Source organism: Eurypyga helias, unplaced genomic scaffold (assembly GCF_000690775.1).
Source record: "Eurypyga helias isolate BGI_N326 unplaced genomic scaffold, ASM69077v1 scaffold38227, whole genome shotgun sequence".
Classification (NCBI taxonomy): domain Eukaryota; kingdom Metazoa; phylum Chordata; class Aves; order Eurypygiformes; family Eurypygidae; genus Eurypyga; species Eurypyga helias.
In genome coordinates this window covers 4,422-30,850 of record NW_010261755.1, presented here as the reverse complement: position 1 = coordinate 30,850, position 26,429 = coordinate 4,422, and the positions used below count along the sequence as shown (strand labels likewise).

At 43.9% G+C, this 26,429-nt stretch overlaps 1 protein-coding gene across 3 annotated transcripts; it reads right to left on the bottom strand.

The window, feature by feature from the left end:
* Window positions 1–626: 626 nt before the first annotated feature.
* ZDHHC3 (zinc finger, DHHC-type containing 3) lies at window positions 627–19,706 on the bottom strand. Of its 3 annotated transcripts, none has more exons than XM_010155489.1 (6): window positions 19,376–19,706; window positions 16,606–16,730; window positions 13,252–13,348; window positions 11,349–11,430; window positions 9,415–9,545; window positions 627–869 (listed from the first exon to the last, which is right to left on the bottom strand). In XM_010155489.1, the coding sequence occupies exons 1-6, from the start codon at window positions 19,679–19,681 to the stop codon at window positions 627–629; spliced, it is 984 nt and encodes a 327-aa protein (XP_010153791.1). In that variant the 5' UTR covers window positions 19,682–19,706. The 3 variants fall into 3 exon arrangements, with proteins under 3 accessions (XP_010153791.1, XP_010153792.1, XP_010153794.1); XM_010155490.1 differs by lacking the exon at window positions 627–869 and adding an exon at window positions 6,003–6,783; XM_010155492.1 differs by lacking the exon at window positions 627–869 and having other exon boundaries at window positions 9,408–9,545; window positions 11,345–11,430.
* Window positions 19,707–26,429: the final 6,723 nt, after the last annotated feature.

The window sequence follows — 26,429 nt, the reverse complement described above, 5'->3', positions numbered from 1 at the left end:
GCCCGGCACCACCAGACACCTCTGACACCGCTTCAGGCAAGCGGCACCAAGTCTGGGCAGCCCCACGAGAACAGGTTAAAATTCACCCCTGGAGATATTTCAGAGCTGAAAGGAATTATACCCGCAGCGAGCTTGCCCATCCGCTGTATCCCACCTCTGCTAAGACCTGAGCACCAGCAGCTTTCACAGTCCAGAGGCAGCATCCATGGGATGAGCTACAAAGGATGAGCTGCCTCATCTGGCCATTGCCCAGGGCTTACCGTTTAGCCCTCCAGAAGGCTGTAAGAACAAAAGATTAGCCAGACTCCTTAGGACTGTACATTTCTGGGAGCTGGGGCCAATCCATCTGGCAATTACAAACTTTCCTTAGCAGCCAAGTAAGAAGAGCTCAGTAAAGCAGTTGACACAGGTCCGAAAAGGAGCTTATGGATCTCATCACCGTATAAAGCTTTCTCTGGAGATTTGCATTGCTTCTGCTAGTGCGGTACCTGGCTTCCAGACAAACACTCCTGAATTTTTTAATGCACCAAAAGTATGTTAAAAAACAGCGCCTGAAATCTCCAGCACAAGTAGTTATTAAAAGAAAAACCTGAAAGCTGCTCCTGACACCGCGGAGGATGCTTTGCTTATTCATGTAACACTTGGACGGCAACGTCCCGAGCAAGAAACTGCTCGATTTCTTCTTGGGTCATTATTGCGGACGCGGGAGCCTCTGCCACCGCTTCGCCCGGCGCTGGGCTGCTGCAGTTCAGGTTCGAGAAAGGGTTGAACCAACCCAAGGAGAAGGCACCACCGAATGCCAGCTTCATGCCTTCCCAGCCGCTGATCTTCTCCCACGTTGGCTTCTGATTTTTAAGACGCTCGATACCCTGCAAGAAGAGAAGAGTTTTGGGTTGCCTCACGTTTATAGCAGGTATTTGGGCACTGACGGCGATGGCACGTGCAAAGCTGCGTATCTATAGCCGGGGTGTTACTCTAATTTTAGTTACCAAGGAAGGGAGGTGTCCTGTGTTACTGAGAGTTTGATCCCCAAATTTAATAACAAGACCAAATTCATGGAAAATCTGAATCTTGGTAACCTATTTCGGTATCACTTGCTATTGATTTTTATGGTGGAGTTGCATTCTTTAAAGCCATCCCTTTTGGAAACACGGACCTCTTTTCCCACTGCTTTTTCAATCCCTCCAAGGAGTAATAAAATACAATTAGAACTTAAAATTTCACCTTACTCGGGCATTTTTACAATAGTTCAGATACAGGCCACATACTGCAGCATTTTCCAGCGATCAGTCGCATTTAGGCTCATCACAAGCGGCTCGCTCTGTGCCAGTTAAGAGCAAGTATTTAAGAACACAGAACTCCATTTAACAAATCATCAAAGACAAATCACAATGCGAGCTGGATACCCGCTGGGAGGTGAGGAATTCTGTACAGCTGGAAACGGAGGCTTCAAAACAGCGCCGGAGCCTTGGTCAGTCAATATTCTGATGCATTCATTCGCCAGGAACATCAATTTTAGTAAAACAAGCATTTTGACTGTATTTAAATAACAGATCCATCAAGCTGGGCAGCGACGTTGTTTTTTCTGGTAGTCTTCTCCATGTAGAAATAAGGGACTAAGCCTTTTTTTTTTTTTAAGGCTACTGCCATGGGAAATAGGGCGCAGTATTTTTCATGCCCACCTTCTGTATCACGTAAGAGAGGAGTCAGATCTATGGCTGCGTACGGTAGGCTCATGACGGTATGTACAGGTGACCGCGTAGAAACTCCATTCTTGGAGAAGCAACAATACCGCATCCAAGTTTTGAGATGCTCAAGGAAAGGAAAACCGAGCAATTTCATTTAAAAAAGAGCAGTCTTAGAAGAGACGCATGAAAAATGCGCTTGTCACCTTCCAATTCTGCAGGTTTTCCCTAACGACGCACAAAACATTTCAAAGCTTCGCGGGGTGAGGGGGGGAAACAAATACAGGCAACAGCTCGGCGGCCCCACAGCTGCACTCCGAGCAAGCCTGACAAGCAACACGACGTTTTGATAGGGCAGCAGCTTGGTTTTGCAGGGACGCTGCGTCAGCGTGAGCAGGCCCGGGAGAACACAGGCCATAAACCAGAGCCTTCACGTGCAAAGCTTTTGTCAGCTTCATTTGTGCCCCGTCTCTCATGCTGACTGAGGAGGGACCCAGCTGCCAGTGTGCGGAAAGAAATGACGCAAGGCCAAAACGGAGGTCTTCGGGGTTACAGTTTTGGGAAAAATTCAAGCCCCGAAGGAGAAACGTGCACCTTGCGACACGACACACGGGCGCGTGTCCCTTCACTCTGCTCCCAAGCTCGCAATCGCACGGTTTTGGCTGTTCCGGGGGAAATCCCTCGCACCCTGTGGCCCCTTTAGATGCCACGTGCGATGCTGCCGTGGCCGATGCCCATCCTTACCTCCCGGCCGGGCAGGGCGGAAAGGAGCAGTGCCCCTCCACAGCAGAGCACAGCCTTGGCAAAGCGTTTCAGCACACTACCCTGTGTTTTCCCTCCGGGATGCTCCGGTTCCAGCGCCCTGTGGCTGTGCAACCAGGAGGCAGACGCTTGAGCGGCTGAAAGCAGAAGACCTTTGGCTGTGGGCTCTTCCTTAGCAAACAGCGGAGGCTTCTAACGCGTTAGTAACCAGCCGGCACCGTGGCTGCAGCAGTTATTGCGCGAGCATCTGGAGAGAAGGAAAACAAGTAGCGCGGGGCAGGAGGATAAACAGACACGGAGCATTTAAACCCTTCCCCGGCAGCACAAGCTTTAGCCCTGCTCTCAGCCACAGGCATAACCCGGTTCAATCCATGCCGCCATCCAGAGAGAGAATAAAGATTTGGAACACTCCTGCACAGCAACACCTGTCTTCCCCCTTCCAAAAAACCCCACTGTTCACCTGCTCCGAACAGTTCTGCTAACCGAGGCGATAAGCAAGGTCAGGCCGAGGTTGTGCTAACGCCAGCTTAGGAAGCAGTTAATCGGAGCAGGCAGGGGTTTACTTTCTCTCTCCCAGCCCGACCTCGCTAATTCCTTCAGGGCACGTATTGAAAACGAGCAGAAGTTTTAAAAATTGTGTCCTGGTCTGATTTTGGCTGCCTGCTCCACAGTCAGCGGGGCATGAGGTTTAGCATTAAAAATAATGATAAAATTAAGGGGAGGTGGAAGGAACGCACAACTGAGAAGCCATTTCATTACTGTTTAATGAAAGGGGTTTTTATAATATATTTTTTAAAACATGTTTACCCAAAATCTCTTACCACGACCTTACGAAGTGAGAATTTTCTATTTCAAATTAAACCAACACCTGTTTCTCTTTGCCACAATCTGGCTACTTCACTTTTAAAAAGTCAGAAAGCATCATCTTTCATGATTCCAAATTACAGAATTCTGAACCAATACTAAAAAGACATACATGCATAGAGAAATATAAACTACCGGGACCTTCCCATTTCCGCAGGAGGTACAGGGTTGCAAACGTGGGGACAGCAAGACAAGGTCGACCTGGTACCACCACGACGCTGTCGGATATGCCCTGCTTCTCCCACTACTGCCCACAGTCTACGCTCCCACCCAGCGCCAGAGGAGGGTGATGGGCTGCGCAGCCTGGCCCAGGAGCGATCTGCAGGACAGCTCTTGCATGTTAGAAGTGAGTTAATTTCTTTTAATACACTATTAAAACCCAAAGAGCAAACAGAAGAGGCAAGAATCGTAACGATTTGTCCATTAAGGGGAAGCCTTGCTGTCAGAAATCAGGATTAAGGCAGACTACAGCAGTTCCTTGCGTTTATTTCTGCCTGGAGCACCCCTTAGCTTTTCCAAAAAGAATTACTTCTCATCGAGTTCGTCCTTCAGTGTCTCTTGGCCACACTGAAACAGAACTAGCACCTGAAATCAGTAGTCCTGCTCAAGAAAATGCTTTCCACGAGCAAATCGTTAAGCCTGCCTTTCTCATGTCAACGCTGACCCACGTTTAGCATCATCCAAACAGCATCACCGCATGTGCAAGTCGAAGTGAGGACCTGCCGCTTACCCTGACACACACGACAGGCACCAATGGGCACTCCTGCAAAGATGCCCCATTAAAACAAAACTGGTTTGACTGAAAACACCCGTGCTATGCAGTGCTGTTTAACGAGCTGCGTTTGTTCGAGACAAGAAAAACCGAGTAACTGCACGTTTTTTCACCGTGGTCAAAATGACACAACGACATAACCAATCTTCCTCCAAAACGCAGTAACTAAGGGTAATGAAACCAAAGCTGGAATGTGCTCTAGTGGAATTCACAATGAAAACAGATTTTAAAGCCACGAGCTGCACAGAGAGATGCATTAGCTGGTTAATTGCCCAGGTGACTAAAGCCTCTCCCCTCAATACATTTGGCTTTGAGTCAAGACAGTTTTAGGGCCGGACTCTACCTGTTCAAGCTGCCACCTGCACGCGGCTCACCTGCTGAGCTGATTGTGGCCAAAGATCCAGCCCCTAACTATTAAACTGGGAGTATTCTCCGAGAAACACGGTCGCATACTAAAATCAGAGCTACGTATCGATTTGCAACAGCTTTCCACTCTCAGCACTATAAAAACAAAACCTTAACTCTCCCTGAACTTTTCCTCATTAAGGAAAGGCATAGGCCACATTTCCTTCTCAGAACCTCCCCACCGCGGCACAAGCGCAGCCCAGCTCGTGGCTCCCTCCCTACAGCCGAGATGACGACGTGCTCCTGACCATCTACCCTGGGCAAGCAGGATGGCAGAAACGGCCCGCTCACGCAGCGGGGCGGCTACTGACAGCCTCTTCGAGTGGCGAAATCAAACCACTGCTTAACAGAGCAGCGTCTTACTGCTCCCCCCGCTTTTAAACACGGGCACTGAACACGCAGTTAACCTTCATTACGCGCTTCTGCTGGCTTGAGTACGGAAGTGAAGGTTCAGAAAACCATTACAGACTTTTCCCAGCATTTGAAGTGAAGAAAGAAAGAAAGAAAGAACAGCAGCAAACAAGTTTTTGGAAAAATTTTATTGCATTTGTTTTCCATATGGAAGCATTGACAGATTGAAAAGATGCAGCATTCACATTACTTCCAAAATGAGACATCCATTCAACTTCTCCTTCCCTGATTTCCCTCCCTTCCCTCATGGCTTTGAAGCAGTCGAAACAGGTCATTTTCAAAAAAAAAAAAACCCAAAAAAAACCCAAACAAACAAACAAAAAAAAAAACCCAAACACAACATAAAAAAGAAACCAAACAAACAAAAAAAACCCCCAACCAAAACCCATTTTATTTTAAACCAAGGGATGAAAAAGATTCCTTGGAAGTCATGGACACAGCTGATTCAATGGTTTTTATCCTTTGTTCGCAATTCCTTTGACGAGCCCGTGGGAGTCATGATCCAAAAAATACAACAAAATCCCCGCCTGAACACAGGATGTCAGTTGTAGTTACGAATGGCTTAGCTCTACCCGTTTTTGGAACCCCTTCTGTCCCTCCCACTTGGATCGACACACGCTTCCTAATAGCACGCGTGCTCCTTACCATTATTTCCCAGTTTAAAACACGTACGCATCTATTTGCACGTGTTCACACACACACACACGTATGCACAAACATGACAGGAGATTTACACAGCTCTAACCCAGGGCAGCGCTCGGAACAGCGAATCGATCACCCCGGAGCACCTCCACATCCCGTCAGGATTGGTCTTTACCGCAACCTGGGTACCCATGTCAGTTTTTCACGTCAACGCTGTCCAGCGGGCACTGCTCTAACAAGTCATTTACCAAGACAAACACGCACAAACAAGACAATTCTGCTATTCTAAACTCTTGAAAATTAGATTTCTTTCTGTCCTGCAAGTGTAAGGCATTTAATTGATCCAAAGAGTCTTCTAAATCTGCCACCGTTACCGTAAGAGGGCAACAATTTCCTGCGCACAGGGCGGGAACAGACAAAATAATGCCAGAAAGATGGAATCAGTTCTGTGGCTGGAAGGAAAAAGGAGGGTGGAGTGGGAATTGCTGTTGGCCACGTTTAAGTACTTTTAACTGTGTGCGATCACCAGGTCAACTGGCTCTCTTGCTGTGCTGCGTTCCTGTCTTGCACCTTTCGGTAAGCGAGGTGTCTGCTTCCCCGTTCGAGTTCACTTAGGACAGAGCAACGTGCTCCCTCAGGAAGTCCAGAGGTGTCTGTGTGGGGCTGTTGGCACTCATATGTCTTCCACAGAGCTCATCACAGTCAGGAGATAGCATGAGGATCTACTCTGAAGAGGTGGGTCACCACAGAGAAAGAAGATCCCCTTCACATTAGTTACGCCATACAGAAAGCAGAGAGAAACAAAGGCCAGTAAAGTTAACAAGATTAAAAAAAAAAAACCAAAACCCAAAACAGGAAAGGGAAGGGGAAAAAAAAAATAAGAAAAGCAGCAGCAGTTTCAGCCAGAGATATAGAATTATCTAAAATTGTGGAATACAGGGCTTTTTTTTCTCTGCAATTATCAGCCATTTGATAGAGATAAAAAAGTTTGTTTTGCTTTTTGTTTTAAACATTCATGGAAAAATTATAACAGTAGTGCTGTAATGTATTTCTATTTTAGTGGAAATGCTGGTCAGGAATTCCTCAGACCACATACTGGTACGGGTCTGCTTTTCCTTGGTCTGGTGTTGCGAATGGGCTAAGCCATGCTATAGAGAACGGATGGCCAAATACTGCTTTCATGTTCATCCATTTTGTTTTTTTAGCCCATCTTCTCTCTTCCTTTTTCAACTGTTCTATTCCCTGAAAACAGAAATATCACATTTTCAGTCAAACACTCAGATTTCGTAGTTCTGGGTTTGGGGAAAGGTCTACTGTCAGTTACCCCTTATCCAAAGGACGGAGTACGAAAATAGAAATGCATCTACCCTGCCTTTTCCTTTTCTTTTCATTGTTTTACAATTAAAAAAAAAATACAGATAGAAAGTTTTCCTTGGAAATAAAATTGCTTTCATTTTCTTCAGGCCTAGACGTTTGATAATCCTTTTAAGACCTGCCCTCCAACTGCCTCTGATGCCAATGAATAACCCCACCACCTAAAACCCAAACAAAAAGTATGTGCTTTATGGCTGAAAGTGTGATGTGCTAACCATATGGAAAAGTTGGAGAGGAAACCATTGTGAGCTTGCAGACAAAAAAACCCAAACCAAACCACAGACCCAAAGATAATCTCTACAATGCTCCCAGATTCACCAAGCAAGTTCAGGAAGCGCCCATGGCTCAGTGTAGCTGAGTCTACCTGCTCCATTAGAATCACTGCTAAAACATGCATGGGCTGACAGCGGGGAGAAGGGGTTAAGTAGGACACCGATTTGAGAGAAATCATTGGCGTTGTTTAGTAAAGGTTAGAGGGAGAACAAAAACAAGCCGTCAAGCAATCAGCTGAAACATTCACCGGTCAGTCATTAAAAAAAAAGTAATTCCCTGTATCGTGTCTGAAACCCCCAGAGTGAATTTGGTCTTCCAGGACAGCTACACCCGGCTGCCGCAGAAGCAAAACGAAGGAGCGCGGCCACTGGAGAGCGGTACCCGCAGCCGGCAGACCACTCTGCTCTTTAACTTTGGGATCTTTTGCGAGGTAAGATTCTCCTGACTTGCACCTCTCTCCCGTGCTACGGATTAACGCCCCGTAACACACCCGTGAGTCTCAAATTCTTCAAATTCTGGGAGCTCTGCGGAACACAGCATGGGTCAACGGCAAGAGTTGTGCTGCTCCCTGGTAAATGTCACCTCCAGAGACAGCAGCACAGTACCAGGGGTCTGGGTCCCCTCAGGCAGAAAGGAACCATCCCGGTGGGACAGCGCACACGAGACGGGGAATGAGGTCTCCCAGGGACTGGACGAGGAAGGGGAGAAAGGGCAAGATGCAGCCCCATCTCTAAAACGTGAAACGCTGCAAGAGACGCCACCAGAAAGAATCTCATGGGGAAACATTCCTCTGTCAAAACCGAGTGCTTGTCAGACACAGCTAGCCCAGTGCCAGTGCATCAACAGCGAGACGCTCCGCAGAGCGGAATCCTTACTGGTACGTACTAAAAGAGAAAACAAAACTGAAACCCCACAACCCACCGGGGGAGCCCATCATTTCATTTTTGGATTTTAGACTGTGGCATCATTTCTTTAACATCTAGGAGTTCCTAGAATTCGAGGGAAAGGGAAAACTGGGGGACTTGTTTAGATGCCCAGCTGTAGAGAACGGCTTCTAAAAATTCTTGACATGTTTCAAGGACTGAGAAATTCAGGTGATGATTTCACAGGCAGCATTGCTAAACTCAAGCTGAGCAAGATCTTGTTGTTCTGTATGGCACCGTACTTCTTCCTGGGGCTCTCCCCAGCAGAGGGAACAGCAGAAGTCTTCCTCTGAACACAGAAGAGCCACAGTGTGAGCAGCTGCCTCTTGCAGGAGCCAAGCATTAAAAAGAGTACTGCAAAACTGACTCGGGAGCAATGGGCTCGCACAGTCTGTAAAGCCAGTCACAGCTCTCCAACGGCAGCAAAACCAGCTGTTTAGCTTCAACTGGCCATGGGCAAACAAGTGAAGGGGAAAGAAAACCAAAGGAGGCCGGGAGGAGGTAAGAGTTGTCACTTTTAAGACTATCGCTTCTCTTCAACCACTCCACTTAATTCGGATACCTGAGCGTGCTTGGTGAAGGCCGGCTGTATTCACCAGGGTGGGGACATCCCCAGGAGTCACCAGCTCAATCTTTATGGAAGTGGGCAAACACAGCGATATACGACGGACTGCAACAACACTATGTACCTCTGCTATTGCCCCCTCTGAACTGGGGACCACTGGTAGCTTTGCAGCACTGTACCCAGCAGGTCTCCACGGGCCTACTCCGCTCCCTTTTCTTTTTCCCTCTGGAACGAGCTTTTGAACTGTTTAACAAGCAGTTTAAACTGGAAATCTTCTAGACTAAAATAAGAGTGTGCGTGTATATATATATCTCTATATATCTCTATCCCTCCTCCACCTACTCATCTTGCTCTCCAGCACATAGAGCTGTAAACAGGGACACCGAGGGACACACAGCTGAATTTCAGACAATACCAGTGCAAATGCACTTCATTAAAGGAAAAAGATTCTCAAATCCAGAGGGACAAATACTCCACAGAATAATCCCAGTTACCAGTGCCCACCTTATCAGAGGTACTGTCAACACAGCATCCCAGCTGTACACATAGATGTAGGCTACTTCTCACCACAACCTTCGGAGAGCACAATCCAGCACTGTGCTTATTATCACCGATCTTTCCCCACAGGGTACACGTACATGAACTCCCCGTGCAAGGGGATAAAACCCTGCAGGCCTTCACTGTTTCTACAAACAGTGAGAGAGACAGGGTGAAGGAGAGAGCGCGTGAGACACCCACCGTTTCATCAGTGCAGATGGAGTGTACTTGGGTCCCAAACATAACCGAGGTGAAGATGAGAAATAAGAGAGCCTCGAAACACAAGAGGATGAGAAGAATCACTGTGGTTGGCGGAGAGAAGGAACTGCATTCTGCGAAGACAAAACAATGGAATTGGAAGGGGAGACATCAGGTAATGCAACAGCTGCAAAACACCTGCTAAGCCACTGAGTTTTCCATACTCAAACTGTCAAAATAACTTTTACCATCACAGTTCTCAAAAAGGCGCACAGGGAAGCTCTGACATCCCTGAGGATATTCAACAATGAAAGGATCACCCCTGCGAGTTTAAAAAACAATAACCAAGACAAACGAAAAAAACCCTGCAACACTTCAAGAATGCAGTTTTCTCTTCCCCAGCACACTGGCTAGGATTCCACTCTACTCCATTTCACCTCAAGATTCTTTCTTAAACCTTAAGATTAACGGATTTTCCACAGTGATAAAGTCCCATTAGAAATCTCAAGCTGGCGGTCAGGTCACAAGGATAATTATTTCTGTGGCACTAACATAAAACCAGAGTATGCTTCTTCTCGTAACTGCTCTAAGTCATACCCTAAGGAAAGGCAGATACGCCTAATTCTTGTTTTTCCTCACGCTTTACAGTGCAAACTCAAGCAAGAGCCGAAAAAAACTGAGAAGGTAACTGTAAAAGAAGAGCAGAAGAAAAAAAGAGGAAGGAAAATGTTATAGGGCAAAAAACATAGTGTTGACTGTTGTAAATACCAGAACAGCTCCAGATGTCTCTGAAATCCAAGAGAGTACCACCAAAAAAACCACTTATTTGTCTCATGGGATGCTAAGCTTTCACAGAGACACCATCATCAGGGGCGAATACGATCAGCACAAACCCAGGGCAGCTGGAACAACAGATCCATTGCTCGCACCTGCTTCGTTCTGCCACCTCAACTTGGCACAGGTGGGAAAATGCTTCCCCCACAGAAAAAGGCTCTGAGAAGACAGGCAAAGGGAACCCTATCTTTTGATGTACCCTTCCTCTAGGGCCTGTGCCACTGGAGTCAAATCCAGATGTCCTCAGCGACAGCCGGCAGCTGTTTGACAAAGTTTGGAACTAGAGAACAACCTTGTCAAATTCAGTTCACACGTGTAAACGCATGCGTCCTCTGCAGTTTATAAACCAAAACCATTCATGATGTCAAATGACACAACCGACATTCCAAGAAAAATGAAGCTAGTGCTCTTCCAAAGAAAATCCACAACCAGCACACACACTCCCTGACAGCTTGCTGTTTGACTCAGCATTACCTAGAGGATTTCCTGTAACTATTTGTGCTTTTAAAAACGTTTATCAACTGCCTTCAAGAAAATGTACTCACTGACTGCTCCAGAGTGGGGGCTGGTTTGTTTGTGGTTTTGGTTGGGGTTTTTGGGGTTTTTTTTTGGCGTTGGGTTTATTTTTTTGTGGAAAGGAATTGTTTGTTCTTGTGAGGGTGGATTTTTTGGATCTGAGTTAGCATGTTTTCCTGGCAGTCTTGCAAGAATGATTCACGTTACCCTTTAAAAAAAAAAGCATATACATTCTTCTTATCTTGTACTGGCATTCAGGAAATTAGTGCTGCATTCATGTCAACAGCAGATTATTGCACACATACTACCCAGCAGTCTTTGCATCTCAGCTTCTAGGGAAAAGCTAGGCAGTATCAGGCTTAAGCTGAAACAGGACTTTTCAGGACTGAGATCCCAGCGAGTCAGATGATAGAATTATGAAGTTCCAGGATTGATCACAATAAAAAACAACAGAGAGAGCACAGCCGCGCCCTGACAGCATTCTTCTGAAACCAGCATAAAAGGGGCTCCCTTACAAGCAAACTACATTATAAGGTGTTATTCATGGGCTAATCCAGTATTTAATGAGATACTTCGTTAGTACTCACTTGTCCAGTCTTCTTCAAAGCAATACAAGAAGTGAAATCCCACCATGATTAGAGCATGCAAGGAAATCAGTGCTATATACATCTGAAAAATAAAGGATGTAATACAGGTATCAGTTACATTTAAAGACCAAAATGCTAAATCTTCCAAATGCTCTAGATAAAGCAAAGTGTTAAGACTTCAAAAAAAACCCAAACCACCCCAAACACCACCAAGCCCTCTCAGCCTCCCCAAGCAAGGACTCTGAAGCTGCCAAATGCCAAGACTACACAGACTCATTCTGGCCTTGCTAACAGCTCTGAGAGCACAGGAGGGAGACTGTTCCAACTCAAAGCCGGCTGGACACAAACCCCAGCTTCCTGGGCCCCAGCGCGGCCTTCCACACAGCTTACTGTCCTCATCTCTGCTGAGTACGGTGCGACTTTCAGAGAGAGGCAACGCTCAGCATCGAGGTATCACGTTGTCAAAGCTTACGTCCTTGCTCTCGAGCACTGCAGTTTCCCAGAGAAACAGCAGCTAACTCATTTTAACCACAAAAAGCACTTTATCTGTTTTCCAGCATGACTTTCAGAAAAAAGATTTTTTTTTTTTAAGCAAGTATTTTCCCTTGAGGCAGACACTGGCATGGAAAGTTTCTCTCAAGCTTTAATACGTTGTACTTAATCCCTTCTGTAAATTACGTCTTAGCTTTGTAACAAAAAGCTTTAAAGTATATGCAATGCTACACATACACTACAATTTACCAAGACAGGCTTAAAAAGATGACTCTCCTGAACCTTCAGACTCTGACAAAGGTTGGCAGATATTGGAAATCAGAGAGATTTTGTTACAAGAAACCCCATGGAAGCAGTAAAAGGTGATAGGAGAGTATTTTGGTTTTCCTGGCAAGTTGAGTATGCTGCCGCTCTCCTCCCTCCTCAAGTCTCAAAAAGACTAAACCAAAGGACAAAACCAGCAACCCTTATTTCTTCCTCTCAACTACATTAAGTGTTTAATACAGCTTGCTTGAAAGTATATGTCGGTTTTAACAGAAACTGAAATCTTTTGATAGGATTAAAACACCTAGCTCACTCCTCATGGTGAAAAAACCTTGCTCAAGGAAAAGAAATGGGATTTGTTTTGTTCTGTAATCCACATCCTAACAAACCACACTACAGAACAGCAAGCCTTTCATTTAACTGAAAACCTCCCCCTTTTTCCCTGGTAATATGAGAGCATTCTTCCTCGGACCTGCAGATGTCTGCAAAGATTTATTAATAAAACAGAGCATCGCTGAAACTCAGCCTTGTAATGTTCACGCTACTCCCACGGGATATTTGCAGTTCACTTCGATGAAGGATTTCAACCCTTCCATAAATATGTAGCACACGAGTTTGCACTCCTGTTTTCTTACTCATGATGGCACAGATATAGTACAAAAAGTCAAACACCTCCTCGGTTTTCAAGTGCAAAAATAAACCACTTGGAAGTAAAAAGTGAATAATTCTTGCCAAAGGGGATGTAGACTTCCCACTCCTTGCCTAAGATGTGGCAACAGCTTTTATTGTATGATCCCACATAGGTACTTGTACAACTACAACATTTAGGAACCCTACATATGGCCTGGGACACTACCAGCCACAGGACAGTGTAAAAGGGTGGCCCACGCCTCAGAGCTCGACGCCACAATAAACTACTCTCATCAGGAAAGAGGTGCTGAACAACCATCAACACAAACCTCGCAAAACCCTGGCAATTGCTTTCTCCGATGCCTTTTTCCCGTTGTTGCGTTGTGTGTGGTCCCTAATTAAAGTTCTGAAACAGGAAAGAGTACAAAGCCAGCCTTCAGCGCTGCTTCACAGGCTACACGCAGCATTTCAGTACTGCCCACCGGGCAACCTCAAACACCACCTCCAAAATACTTACTGTAAACAGTACAAAGTACTTCTGGTTATTCTCTCCTACACAGTTGTTGACCCACGGGCAGTGATGGTCCATTTTCCGAATACACCTCTTGCAAACACTGAAAGAATAGAGGCCTTTATTTACAGCACGTTTCATTCCAGAAACACAAGATTTCACAGGGGTTTGGGGGACACAGAAATTAAAGGAAAGGATCAAGAGGTGAAATTTGAGCCTAAATAAATTTACTGGTCACCACACTTATGTTTGTGTTTTGCTCACTTGTCTATGCCTGTTCAAAATGAATCATACAATATCAATCACCACTGTAAAATATTAAAGCCAAGTGAGATACCTTAGCTTAATATTCACATCAGCGGTTCTGCCAAAATCCAGTTTGAACAACACATTCAGACAGATGGGAAAAATCTGTGATTTAGTTTAGTTTTCACCTATTTGGTCTGTGAAAATGCTCACAGATTAAAAACAAACAAAACCCAGAAAGATATGAAAAGCAGTAACGAATATAGATACTTTTCAGAGTTGCTAATAACAGACTAATGTTTATTTACCAACATTAGCAGGAGCTGGCAAAAAAGGAAAATGAAATAAAGCATTAGAAAAGATTCCTGACATCAAGGTAAGCCACATACTAGCATAAAGCAGTTGTGGCAGTTAGTCAGGAAGACAGTACCACAACATACATTCACGGTAAAATTAGATGTTAAAGCACTTCACAAGATGACACTAATAAAAATCAAAATTCAAATTCTTGGCAGCATGCACATTGTGGCTAAAAAGTCAAATAATTAAAAGATCATTACTGTGTCTGAAAATCATTCTCTTGCTTAGTCAGTAACTGCTTCAACTCACATAATAAAGGAAGTCTTTTTCTCTGCTGCTTTCTCATATGATAGGAGACGAAAGGCAGTCTCCTGATACCACATTGCACAAACAAGCACAGAAATCAAATATGAAAAAAACCCCACAAACCCCCAAAACAAGCAAACAATAGACCAGAAAGGAAACAGCCATTAGAGAACAATTCTGGCAGGGCTGAATCAGAAAGGATCCATGGGTCTGTTAATTTTACCTTTCTTCTTATAACAAAAAATAGGTTGACCTTACTTAATATAAACAATCAACTTCAACACCCAACTGCTTAAGGGAAACTCATACAAAAACATACATAGGTTCTTATGAGCACGTATGAATAAATAATAGAAAACCTCTCCGTCAGAACACTCACTCTACATGGTGGGAGGGAGTAATCCCCAAGGATACATGCCATGCCTGAAGAGCAAATGAGTTGCTACAGCCCTGATCCTGCATGAAAGGTTGGTCAGGCAGGCCCCAGCCTCCCAGCATGGGGCCGGATGAGGAGCTGCTCTCCTCAGGCAGGCACCGGTACCCATGGCCTGCCACCCCAGCCCAGTGGAAAACAGGAGAAGCCTTGTTTTGCTAGAATAAGCAGCTCGAAATTATTTTTGAGCTGCGTGTGGACTAAAATGAGTTGGCACAGTAAAAACAACTTATCTGCCAGATAGCATCATACTTCATATGACAAGTATCAATTACCGGTTTGAAAAAAATGGGGAGGGTGTAGGCAAGGCAGGTGGTGTCGAGCAGGAGGATGCCTCCCTGTGGTCTAATTTACTTTGTGCAGACTCACACACACCGTCCCATGGGCTCTGAAACAGGCAAGTACCCAAGCAACCCTCTCAACTGCGCCTAGGCCCTAGTTCCCCAGAGGTGCAACCTGAAGGAGCCAAGCCAGAAGGCATCCGTGAAGGAGGCAGCTAAGGCCGGGAGGAGAGGTTTCATTCCATGCATACATACCAAAAAGAGCTGGATGACTGGCAGAACATGAAACTAGCTGGTGGAAAAGGAAACGCAGAAACTGAAAACTGAAAGCTATAGGCAGCAGGGATTGCCCGTACTCTGACACTCTCCCTTGACTCAACCACCCAGCTTCCAAATGCTGACAGGAGTATTTGCTGGGCATGGGGGACTCACAAAATAGCCTAGGAATCACAGAGCACCCTGGTCCCCTCAGGCATACAGCTAGCAGTACCTCCTGCTGATGCATATGCGTAACTTTGATGTGTCAAAATCCAATAAATTCCCCTACCCCACAGAAAAACATCTGACTGAATATTCTCAACAGCATCGGTGCTCAGTGGGTCAGTTTCCCAAACCCTAATGCCTAAAAAGTTATCTTAAAGCATAGAAAAAGGATCATATGGACGAGGTCTTGTGTTTAGCCAGAGTCTCTTTCATTTACCTACGCTGTGAGTCATCAGCAAGACAGCATTTTAGATGCGAAGTTTCATTCATAATTGAAGGAGTGTCAGAGGGGATTTTACAGTAGCATTAATAAATGATGGGCGATGATCACATTGCCCCTGCTGAAAACCAACCCCTGATTTTGATTAAAATAGAAAAACAACAAACAAATGAAAACATTTGCAAACTAAAGGTCTGCAAAGAAACAGAAAAATGCAAACAGCAGGACAAGTTAGTTCAGCTCAGTACAACATATTCCCCTCCCCACAAAGACCCCTGCACGAATCAGCAGTAACCCCGATAGGAGCTCTCTCAGTATGTACTGGGTTTTGAGCAGGTAAGGAAGGGACGCCAGTGCACACTCATTAACTGCTCACTGGAATGCAGGTTCACTTGCTTTAAAAGCAGAAAAGAATTATAGGAAGTAGTTATTTTTTTGGTTAGTGCCTTCAGTACTAAAAAGCTCACTACCAGTTACTCTCTTCTTCTGGGGAGTTTATCCCACCAGGGAAAGAAAGGACATGACAGATCAGTAGGCATGCTGATGTATCACAAAGCACAAACCAAAGTCACAGCGCTCAATGAAAATATGGAGAAGTTGGAACTCTTAAAAGATATGTACAGTTACCTGAACCTTTGCTGTAACTTAAATATCACTTCCAAATAGAATCTAGTTAGACCAATCGGTTTTTGAATAAAAAGAAAAATAGAAAGGACACTGACCTTTTGAGAGACATTACATTTAATTGATTTCTATGCATTCTGGTATATAACGTCTCTCTTTAAGTCACGCTTACATGAAAATGTATGGAATGCCCACTACAGGTCTGGTGTCAAGGCAGCATTCATTTTAAGTGTTTCTCACTTTGCAAGAAGTGGCCCCAGCCTGCTATCCATGAAAACTTGTCAGAAAAGGCCTGAGATTTTTTTCAGCAAAGCTTGAACGTGCCTGGCACTACTGGCAACAGAATTCTGATGCCAATCTCTCAATTTAATCACTCCAGTCTCAGACTCCAGTAACAATTTAGATCAAGGCACACTGGATAATTCTTGAGGTCTTGATAAAACAACAATCCTGAGAAAACACTTTACCTGCAGTGATGTGCTCTGTCAGGTTTGATGCTACAACATTTTGGGCACTTGTAAACCACCTGTCCTGGCTTTAGCTGTAAACTCTCGATGAACTCTTTTGTGGCATTACCTTTGGGTACAGCACCCTGCAGAAAAAACAAACCAACCAACCAGAAGATTATCCTGTGGACATTCGGAGTGCTAAGAACAATAGGATGACTTAAAACTATGGGAGGGGAGGGAAGAGAAATAAATAAAACCTTCCCTAAGATCAACAGAGTTTCAGGAAGAGCAAGAAGATTCAGAAAATGAATTAAAATGAGGTCTTAATATATGGAACCACATACTTAAACATCATTTTGGTGGTTTCTTTTTTTTCAACATCAGTAAATAGTCACTTAAGCAATTAGTCTTTTGTAATCCCACATTAATCTTAAATTATTTAAGAATCCTCATCACTCTCTTCAACTCTATCAACAAATTTATCATGAACTGGAAACCACAGGCATTTTATTCCAGTAGAAGCAGCTACTTCTGAAGTATCATTGTGTACATTAAGAGTTGCTGGTAAACGTTTCATGCATTTATAGCTATGCTTCTATTGTGTATTTGTTATTCAAATTAGGGTTTAACATTCAAACAGTGAACATTAAGAATCCTCCCACCTGAATAAGACTAGGCAAAACATTCTTAGCTGTGCAATTTCCACTTCAAAATACGTGTCTTTAAACAGGTAATGTACTGCTGATGCAGGAGCACAAGAGCTGAGGAGTTTCCGGCCTTTCCAGGGCTCAAAAAAAACCAAACCCAAAGTGTTGTGAAATGTGCAGTATGAAATCGGTGCTGGTACACTGGCACAAACGCACCTCTGTGGATCTAAGGCTTTTATACTGAAATAAAACCAGGGATGTAGTATTTCAACAGGTTTCTGATGAAACAGTCTCTTTTTAACACATCTACAACCTCCCAACAGCAGTAAACAGGAACAATGCACATCAATGAGAGAAATGCACATTAAACCAGTACACTGTAAGGTTTTCTTGAGCAGTCCCGTTTTTTCCACAGAAACTTCCCAACTGGCCTCACCAATGTAAAAACTACCAAGACCAATTTCCACAAAATGCTGCTCCTGATGTTCTCTCTCTTTAGTACACAGCAAAGCTCAAAACCTTAGGAATGTTTTTAGCAAGAACCCACAGGAAGCAGTTCCTGAAAAGCATGACACATGCCATCAATTCCGAGGAATTCAGGTGTTCATTTACTTATAGTAAGAATTTCTATTTTTGTGCCTCAGCAGTGCTTTCTGTTTCATTCTGATCCTAGACATGCCTCTGGGTCTCCATGCCTGGCAGCTTCCTTCACCCCTGACTCACACTGCCTGTCAGATGTTGCTGCATCCCCCCTCTTTTCGCTTCACTCCTCCATTTTGCTTAGCTGATTTCCTCATAAAAAGCTCTACAAAGAATAAAACAAAAGTGAACTGGCGTTCGCCATCCACACACAAAAATCCCACCACACACTAGGAATTCACATATCTTTTCCCAACTACCCTGCATAGAGATTGTATCTGGTTCTCCAACACTGCTTGCCCAGCCTGCTTCAGAAAACCGCTTTTGTTTCAAAAGAGTTCCTGCTAACTCTGCCAAATAATTCCAGCGACCTGAAAGTCCCCAGGCATCAAAGCCACACAATATACAATAATTAACAACAATGAGAACCCCTGGGATATCAACTGTATTACAGATGCTGCAACCCTGTATGCCGGAGCCCACTGACCAGAAGTTTCAGAGCCTCCGCTACTGCCTGCAGTTCTGCCCAGCAGTAGGAGCATGCGGTGCATCAGTCTTTGCCATAAACTGTGAGATTACCCCAAATCAAGCCATTTCTGCAGTGCTGTGGCTTCTGGGAGAGCTTGAAACGACAAAACAAAGACTACACTGAAGTTTTAAAGGCACCTAACAAGGTTTCAAGTAGGAAATGACATTGGGAAGGAACAGAGTATCAGAGGCACACCACCATTCCACTTAGGAGGAAGGGGCCAAGAGGAGTTTACAATTGGTTTTCCTTCCACTGACTAGTGGAGATGGGGTTTTGAACCTCACCTACTGTTTAGAGGTTAATAAGCAAACTAAACTACCGCAGGTCACTCAGAATAAGCATCATGGTACTATACTGTATCCTCTCACTATCTGAAAGACAAGAAAGCAGCACACCAGATCTCTCATGAAGCAACGTCTCACGGAGACATACAAGAGGGTCTTACAACTCTGACGCTTCCCGCCTGCCGAAGAACTGTCAGCTCTTGGCAGGCTCACATAGTATTTATTTCAGCGTGGTTCAATAAACTCCAGTAAATCACTAGTACGAGAGACGGTAACGTGGCTTTTCAAAACAACACACGTTCTGCTCTATTCTGCGGAAGCAATACTTGCCAAGGCAGATAACCAAAACCAGCTTTTCCAGCTTCCCTGTTTGTCAAGACACAACAAGCCACAAACACCAGATCGGCCACTGGGGAGAAAACACACTGTCCAAGAGAAACGCTTTCCTACCCAGGACAAAACGGGGAACTGCTCAGACAATGGGAATCTAAAGCTGGGTCCTTGACTTTGCAAGTGATTTGAGTGGGATGAGAAATTAGCATACCACATCAGCAGCCTCGCTCAGCAGGCTGACACGCAAAAGTTATTTAAATCTGCCACTCACTTGGCAACTGAGTTACCCAACATCTAGCAGACAAGAAAAACACCGTCTGTTTCTTTCCGAGACATACAGAGAGAGATATACTTACTGGATCTGTCAGCATAGCACGAAAATGTGAAGCCAAAGCGAGGAAAGCCAAGGTGTTGAACAGTGTGCCATTGATGACACTATAAACATAATCTCTCGATGGAACTAGCATGACAAGAAGGACTACAAAGTCGGCATAGAACACCAGCATCCAGGTAACGACAGCACATGCAATACCACAGCCATCTCGAATAAACCACATTGTTCCCAGGGAAGCGTGGCTAGGAGGTGGAACACACTTTTCTGGCTGGAGGTATTCAGGTTTCCTTTCAATATCTCTGAAGCGGTGGACTGGAGTAATCATCATAGGCTGTTATGTCCATACTTGCATCTGAAAGAGAGTCAGAAACGGCGTTCACTGCTTTGCAAGACACAGACCTCCGCTGGCATAATGGCACGGGGATCACATGGGAATGTCCAAATTGCAGAAAGCGAGTTGAAAAAGCGAAAAAGGTAAATAAATCAAACACAAAATAATGGATTTGGAAACCAGACTCTTGTGCTTATCAGAACACTTACTCAGAAGACTCTCTAAGTGCTTTTAAGACTTAATTACACATTAAATACAGCGGTGTGTCACCTCTACCCCTGAAAGGAAAGGCAACAAGCAATTCTATGAAGAGAAAGTGGTCAGGTAGGTGCCAACGGGAGCTGCCACAGCAGGAACTGAAGCAAGAACCGGACACTGTCATGTGAAGAAAAAAGGAAAGACCTGGCACAGCTGGCAGGGTCCCTTCTAGGTGCCTCAGATCCAAGGAAGGGCCTCCTCTCCTACAGATAACTGGGAAGCTTGGCAAGTGGAAGAGATTTCCTTTCTCCTTATCCACTGACTAGCAGCTTTGGGGTGAAAGTGCAAAACCAAACCCCTGTGAAGCTACAGCAATAAGAACTGCTGAAAAAACAACCCAGGCAAAGATCCTGACAAGAATTTCTAGTCTTGCCTGGAGGATGCTGCTCCCAAACGACAGCTGTCTCCCACTCTCACCTCCTCCTTTGGCCTCATGTCCCTTGCAAGTCTTCTGCTTTGCCATGCTTCTCCCACCACCTTTGCTCCATCCCTCAGTGGCATTTGTTCTACCTTCCCTTCAGCACTTCTAGCTAACTCCACTTCACTGCAATAAGGGCACTAACATGCCACTGGGTGCCACTGCCCTGTCCTCTGTCTCTGCGGGCACCTCGTCTACCCAGAGGGTATGGTCCACTTGGAGCCAGAAACTGTACTACGGGTAAGCACGGCGCTTACTATAGTTCTAGTGTAACTCCCACCAAACGTAGGCAGTTGAGAAAACAAGCAAAAGTGCTCCTAAGACTTTGGCAGGCGATCAATCAATCTGGACTGTGAAGGTACACCACTCAATGTGAGAGCACACCCGGAATCCTGCACTTTGAAAGCTGCTCTTTACACACCCAGCAACTTCTTCCAAAGGCACTTCCTAACTGGGTATTTGCACAACGCTCTGAACACCCAAAACCAATAAAATCTCAATACATAAAGACCTACCTTCTACAAAAATGGTTTTGCTACCAAATACACTGAATTGCACATACCTAAACAGAAGGGTTCAGCCTCCTATTTCAACATGTAAGGAACATTCTCGTTTCTTTGCAAAAAAATAGAGTGCATTTTTCTATTTTAATTCAGAGAAAGGGAGACAGTGTTCACCATTAATGATGTTTTCTGCCAAAAAAACTCATAATAAAGTGATTTTTGTATTTAATTGTTAAAGAGTGATACTGTTGCCTATACAAATGGATATAGTCTACTGAAAATGCAGTGAGGGGATTGCAAAAGTACCTAGGAGCTTAACATTCTCTCAAAACTTTTATGGTTAAGTTCTGTCAAGTACAAGAAGAAATCTGTATTCTAAACAACACTGACCTAAACTGAGACGCTTACTGCCCCAACCTAGACAGGGAAGGAGATGACAGTTTGCTTTCTAGTTGTTGTTCCAAGAGGACCAAATTCCTAAGAGGACAACTAGTCTCTCACAGCCAACAACTAAGGTTATTAATAAGCAGGATGATTAATTAAATCCAAGCACAGAAGTGATGGGCTTCTCCATGCTAGTGCGAGTGACATGCCAGAGAGGTGACCTGAACTGCTACTGCCACCGCGAGAGGCAAGAGCCAGGAGCGCAAAGTTTCTACGTGCACAGAAGTGGATGAACCACGCCACTGACAATATTTGTTTTCTACCATAGCGGGCCTAAATAAATTAGGAGAATTAGTTATTTTCAAATATTTCTGCTTTTAGCATTCAGTATGCTGCTGAGAGAGAGAGTTTAAGATGTTTTATGAATCTGAAGAAAGTCGTACGGATTAACTGTCAAGCATATCAGTCTTTACATATATCACACAGAACAGAAAAATCAAGATAAAAGCACATGTGGGTCTCATTTACTTTGGCAAGAAAAGAAAAAACAACAAAAAACTCTCCTCCTCATTCACAAAACTCACATACCACACTGTAATTGCTTTGTGTTTTAACCACAGCTATAATTTAGCCTCCTGACTCTGATGCTTACTGAGACAAGCTATGTAATTTTCAGAAACAGTGATTACCCAAACGATCTGGTGGTCTAATAGAATCATAAAATAATTTACGTTGGAAAAGTCCTTTAAGATCATCAAGTCCAACCGTTAAATCTGCCAATCCATCACTAAACCATGTCCCTGAGCACCACATGTGCACAACTCTTAAATACTTCCCGGGATGGTGACTCCACCACTTCCCGGGGCAGCCCGTTCCAGTGCCTGACAACCCTTTCAAGTGAAGAGATTTTTCCTAATATCCAAACTAAACCTTCCCTGGCACAACTTGAGGTCGTTTCTTCTTGTCTTATCGCTTGTTACTTCAGAGAAGAGACAAACACCCACCTCTCTACAACCTCCTCTCAGGTAAGTGTAGAGAGCCATAAGGTCCCCCTGGGGCCTCCTCTTCGCCAGGCTGAACACTCCCAGCTCCCTCAGCTGCTCCTCACAGGACTTGTGCTCCAGACCCTGCCCCAGCTCCGTTCCCTTCTCTGGACACGCTCCAGCCCCTCAGTGTCTTTCTCTCATCCCCAAGCCTGTAGTGTTGCAGGGGGTTGTTGTGGCCCAAGTGCAGGACCCAGCACTTGGCCTCATTGACCCTCACACAGTTGGCCTCGGCCATCAATCCAGCCTGTCCAGATCCCTGTGTAGAGCCTTCAGATATATCTACACCTGCTAGTAAATCCATACCTTTTCCCCACTTTTTCCCAATTTCTGTAAGGATGCTTATGTATTCATACACAGGCTTCACAAGTATTTTGAAGACTCGATCCCTCCTGTCCCCCAAGGAAACAGGTTAACCTTCACTGCATTATTTAATAATCTTATTAAAATTGTTACGCTGGTTTGCCAGCTCAAAATAAGGCTGACATAATTAAAGACTCATGCCTGACAAGAATGTTCAGTTGACAGTAACATCATATTGCATTAAAAAATAAGAAAGAAAATAGTAATTTAGGTGTTCGGTTTTCAAACAAAAGCCTTAGACTTGAAACACCAGGTGCAGCAACAGGCTGGGAGAGCCCTGAACACATACTTACAGGATTTTTTGCCTGGACTCTGAGCCTTTCCCCCCCAACAAGCCTGAGGTTTTGTTTCTCAAAGCAAAGGAATGAAACAGTCACAGGAAAAGCAAGCTCCTATTTAACAGAGGCATTAGTTCGACAAGTCACCTTAAGGTCAGCATTAGTAGAGACTGACTGGAAGCTAGACAAATACACTGATTAAAACTGTGGGTTTAGTCCTGAACAGCACACTTCAGCAGTCATCTCTCTTGCAAACGCAGGAAGTGGTTTCACTCCTGAAAAAAAGGCTATTCCTGTGTAACTGTAAGAAGAAACTGGGGGGAGCCTTGATGCACCTCAGTCAAAGTCTGGGAATACATTTCTGCAGTGCCATAAGGAAGCAGTTAAGAGGATGAGCACAAGCCTCCAATTCTGACTTCTGGCTGGGGGACAAATTTGTTATTTAATGCATGTTGTTATTTAATTCTTGCTTTAGAGGGAACACCAGGTGAGAAAATGAAAAATCAGTAATCAGTACATAAACACCATTCATTATTTGAGAAATACGTATGTGTTTTAGTGTACATCATCTTAAAGAGTCAAGTTACAGAAGCTTAGCATCTTGCTTCTCCTCTACCTGACCTGGTTAGCTGTTTGTTTTAGTTTATTTTGGTTTTTATAATTCCTTGTTCTTAAGATGCACAAACATCTGGTTTTGTCTATGTTGTCCAACCTGGTATTTTCATATAAACAATAGAAACAAAAAAAGATTGTAGGAGGGAGGAAGCAGTAACTTGTCCTAACTGGTCTGCCCTTGAATGATGCTGCGTATGAACTTAATTTATAACATACAGATGGAGTATGTCAGTCATGGAGCAAACAATACGCAAACAATGAAGGCAAAGGTCTTAAGGACTTAATCACGGTGTCAGGCTACAAGCGAGGCCACTAGGTAAGTGTGAGATACAATGACAACACACACATTAATTTAGTTTAACAACATGTCAGAGCAAAGCCCTTTCCTTTTTTGTCTGGAAGGCATTTGGCATTACGGGAATAATCAAAAAAGCAGGTAATATACACATTAGGAATGCAAATAAAACAAATTAAAATCCACTTCCTAATACAACGAACACTTAAAATATGCCATTACACCCTATATAAATTAGATTACTGTCTTTTGACCTGCCATAAGCCATGCCAAAAATCTATTTTTTAATGGCCTATGACCGCCAAAGAATGCGTTAAGAATGACCTAAGGAATGATGTGGGCCTTCACCCGATATGTACCTGAAAGCTACCTGAGGTTCTGATGTTACAAAACTTACACCAAGCGTTAACGCCATCATCGCCGTCACCCTGCTGATTTTCATGCAACTACTAGCTAGTGAAGTCAAGCACATGGGTGTGACTTGCAAAACCACAGTATTACTACATACATCGCAACTGTTTCCTCTATTAGAAGTCCATTAGCATCAAACTTTGGGAAGAGGTTAGATTTTGTCTTGTTAACTAAGTGAATTTCAAGTTCTAAAGTTCTACCAGTTACAGAAAAACAATTCTGGAGGGGGGAAAAAAAAAAAAAGAAAAAAGAAAAAAGAGAGAAGATGACCAGGGAAGATCATGGGCATCTTTTAAAGTTTTCAATTTGGGTTTTTAAATACTTTAAAGAGATACTTCAGAACAGCTTTTATGACACACACAGAGTTCATTGACAGTATTTTGAAAGCTGACAAGCCACACTAAAGTTAACTTTTTATCGACATCAGAAGGAAGCAAACATACATAACCAGTCATGTTATACTGGCCCAGTTTAGCTGTTACGATCCAGATCCACAGGACAAGATGTCCCTTTAAATAAAACCAACATACTCCAGATAGGTACACACAGAAACTCCAAGAAAGGTCATTTTGTAGTTTACTTCGTTTTTCTGTACATAAAACTACTGCACTGATTAAAACACTGCATATTTAACCTTCCTTTGCAACAGAAATGAGAGAAAGTGTGTTTTCCAACTAACAGGGTACTTACTTATGCTTCTGCCACACTTTCATACAGCCCAAATCTAACAAGCCTGTCAAAACTTACCAAAGCAAGTTCTAGCAGGGATAATAAGGAAATATCAGTATACATTAACTTTTTTCCCTAATGGCCCATGTAAGACCTAGAAGGTTTTATCTGGTCAGCAGGAGTGGAAGAAAATGGTCCAGCTATGCTGAGAGTTTTTGGCAGTCTCCTGCGGATTCATCCAGATATCCATCAGCATGGCAGTTTCCAACCCTTGGTTTACAAAACCCTGGAGGGTCAATGGGACATTTCTAACAGGTCTGTGAAAGGCAGCTAAAAAAAGCAAGCCTATTATTAGCAGGCTTAAATTTGCTAGAGAGCGCTGTACTTCCATTGGAATATTTCTGGGACACAACACATGGTTAAAAAACAACAACAACCACCAAAAGAAATGCAACCCCAATCCAAAACTCCAACGAGGTCAAAAACTACTCTTCTAGGGACAAAATAAAGAGGGAAGGATCAGGCGTGGAGCTTAGGGCTGCGTTGACGGGACACCCAATGATTCCGATCAAAATGTCAGAGGGCAAAGTCAGGACTGCTAATCCTACTCCAGCCAAACCCAGGAGCAGGAAACAGGATTACGCCCAGCGCAGATAATTTTTCATTTTTCTCCCGGAAATTCAGGCCACATTAAGGAGTACAGTTTCAGCCTAAGTACCACGTTACCAGCTACACATTTGCTTTTAGCAAGAGGCCCACAAACATCTCAGATTCCCCTGAAACCTTTGGCTGCTGAAGTCATGCAATTTCCACAGTTTCAGTTGCCACACTGAAGGAAAATGACATAAAGAAATCAGAATATGAATTATACTAAATTCATTAAAAACAATCTTAAAAAATTACAAGGCTTGAAACAAAATTGTGTTTTCTGAGGTTAAACGTGCAGGTTTAGACTACCTGCCTTGGAAAAGGGGAAGGAGAGCACAGGAAACCAGATGGTAACCCAGTTCTATCAATTTTCTATACATGGAGGGAATAAGTGGCTACATTACAATGCTGCTTTATAGCTACAGTTTAGAAAACTGTTTACATCGTTAACTATTTGGATGAATCATAATTTACTATGTTTTATTTTTAATTTGTTTATTATTTTGAAGAAGGCATGCCTTCGTAAAAACGGATCACACTAAAATCATACTTTTATTAGAAGTATCTTATTAGAGGTGAAGGTTTAACTGAAGTCCTGCATTTCTGAAGAACACATCTGAACAGAAGTTTGAACACATACAGAGAACTTCCCCCTAAGGAGAGCACGGGGAGGTGGAAATTACCTCAAAGACATTTGTCACATCTAAAAACTCCATTCTGAGGGCCTGGATCAGTCTGAGAGCAACAGGCTCAAGAGAGATGCAGCCGCATAAGGGACAAACCCCACAGTTCTCCCCTCATTTACATCAGTGTAAACAAGAAGCGACTTCAGCAGTGCCAGAGGAATTCCATTAGTAGAA

Bases quoted from the DNA above. Each gene is read 5' to 3' on its own strand.
- ZDHHC3 (XM_010155489.1), bottom strand. From the start codon at position 19,681: ATGATGATTACTCCAGTCCACCGCTTCAGAGATATTGAAAGGAAACCT. The intron at 16,731-19,375 runs GTAAGTATATCT...TTTTTTCTGCAG, and splicing joins GTGCTATGCTGACAGATCCA to GGTGCTGTACCCAAAGGTAA. The intron at 870-9,414 runs GTGGGTGTCTCA...CTCTTCTTGCAG, and splicing joins CCATCTGCACTGATGAAACG to GGTATCGAGCGTCTTAAAAA.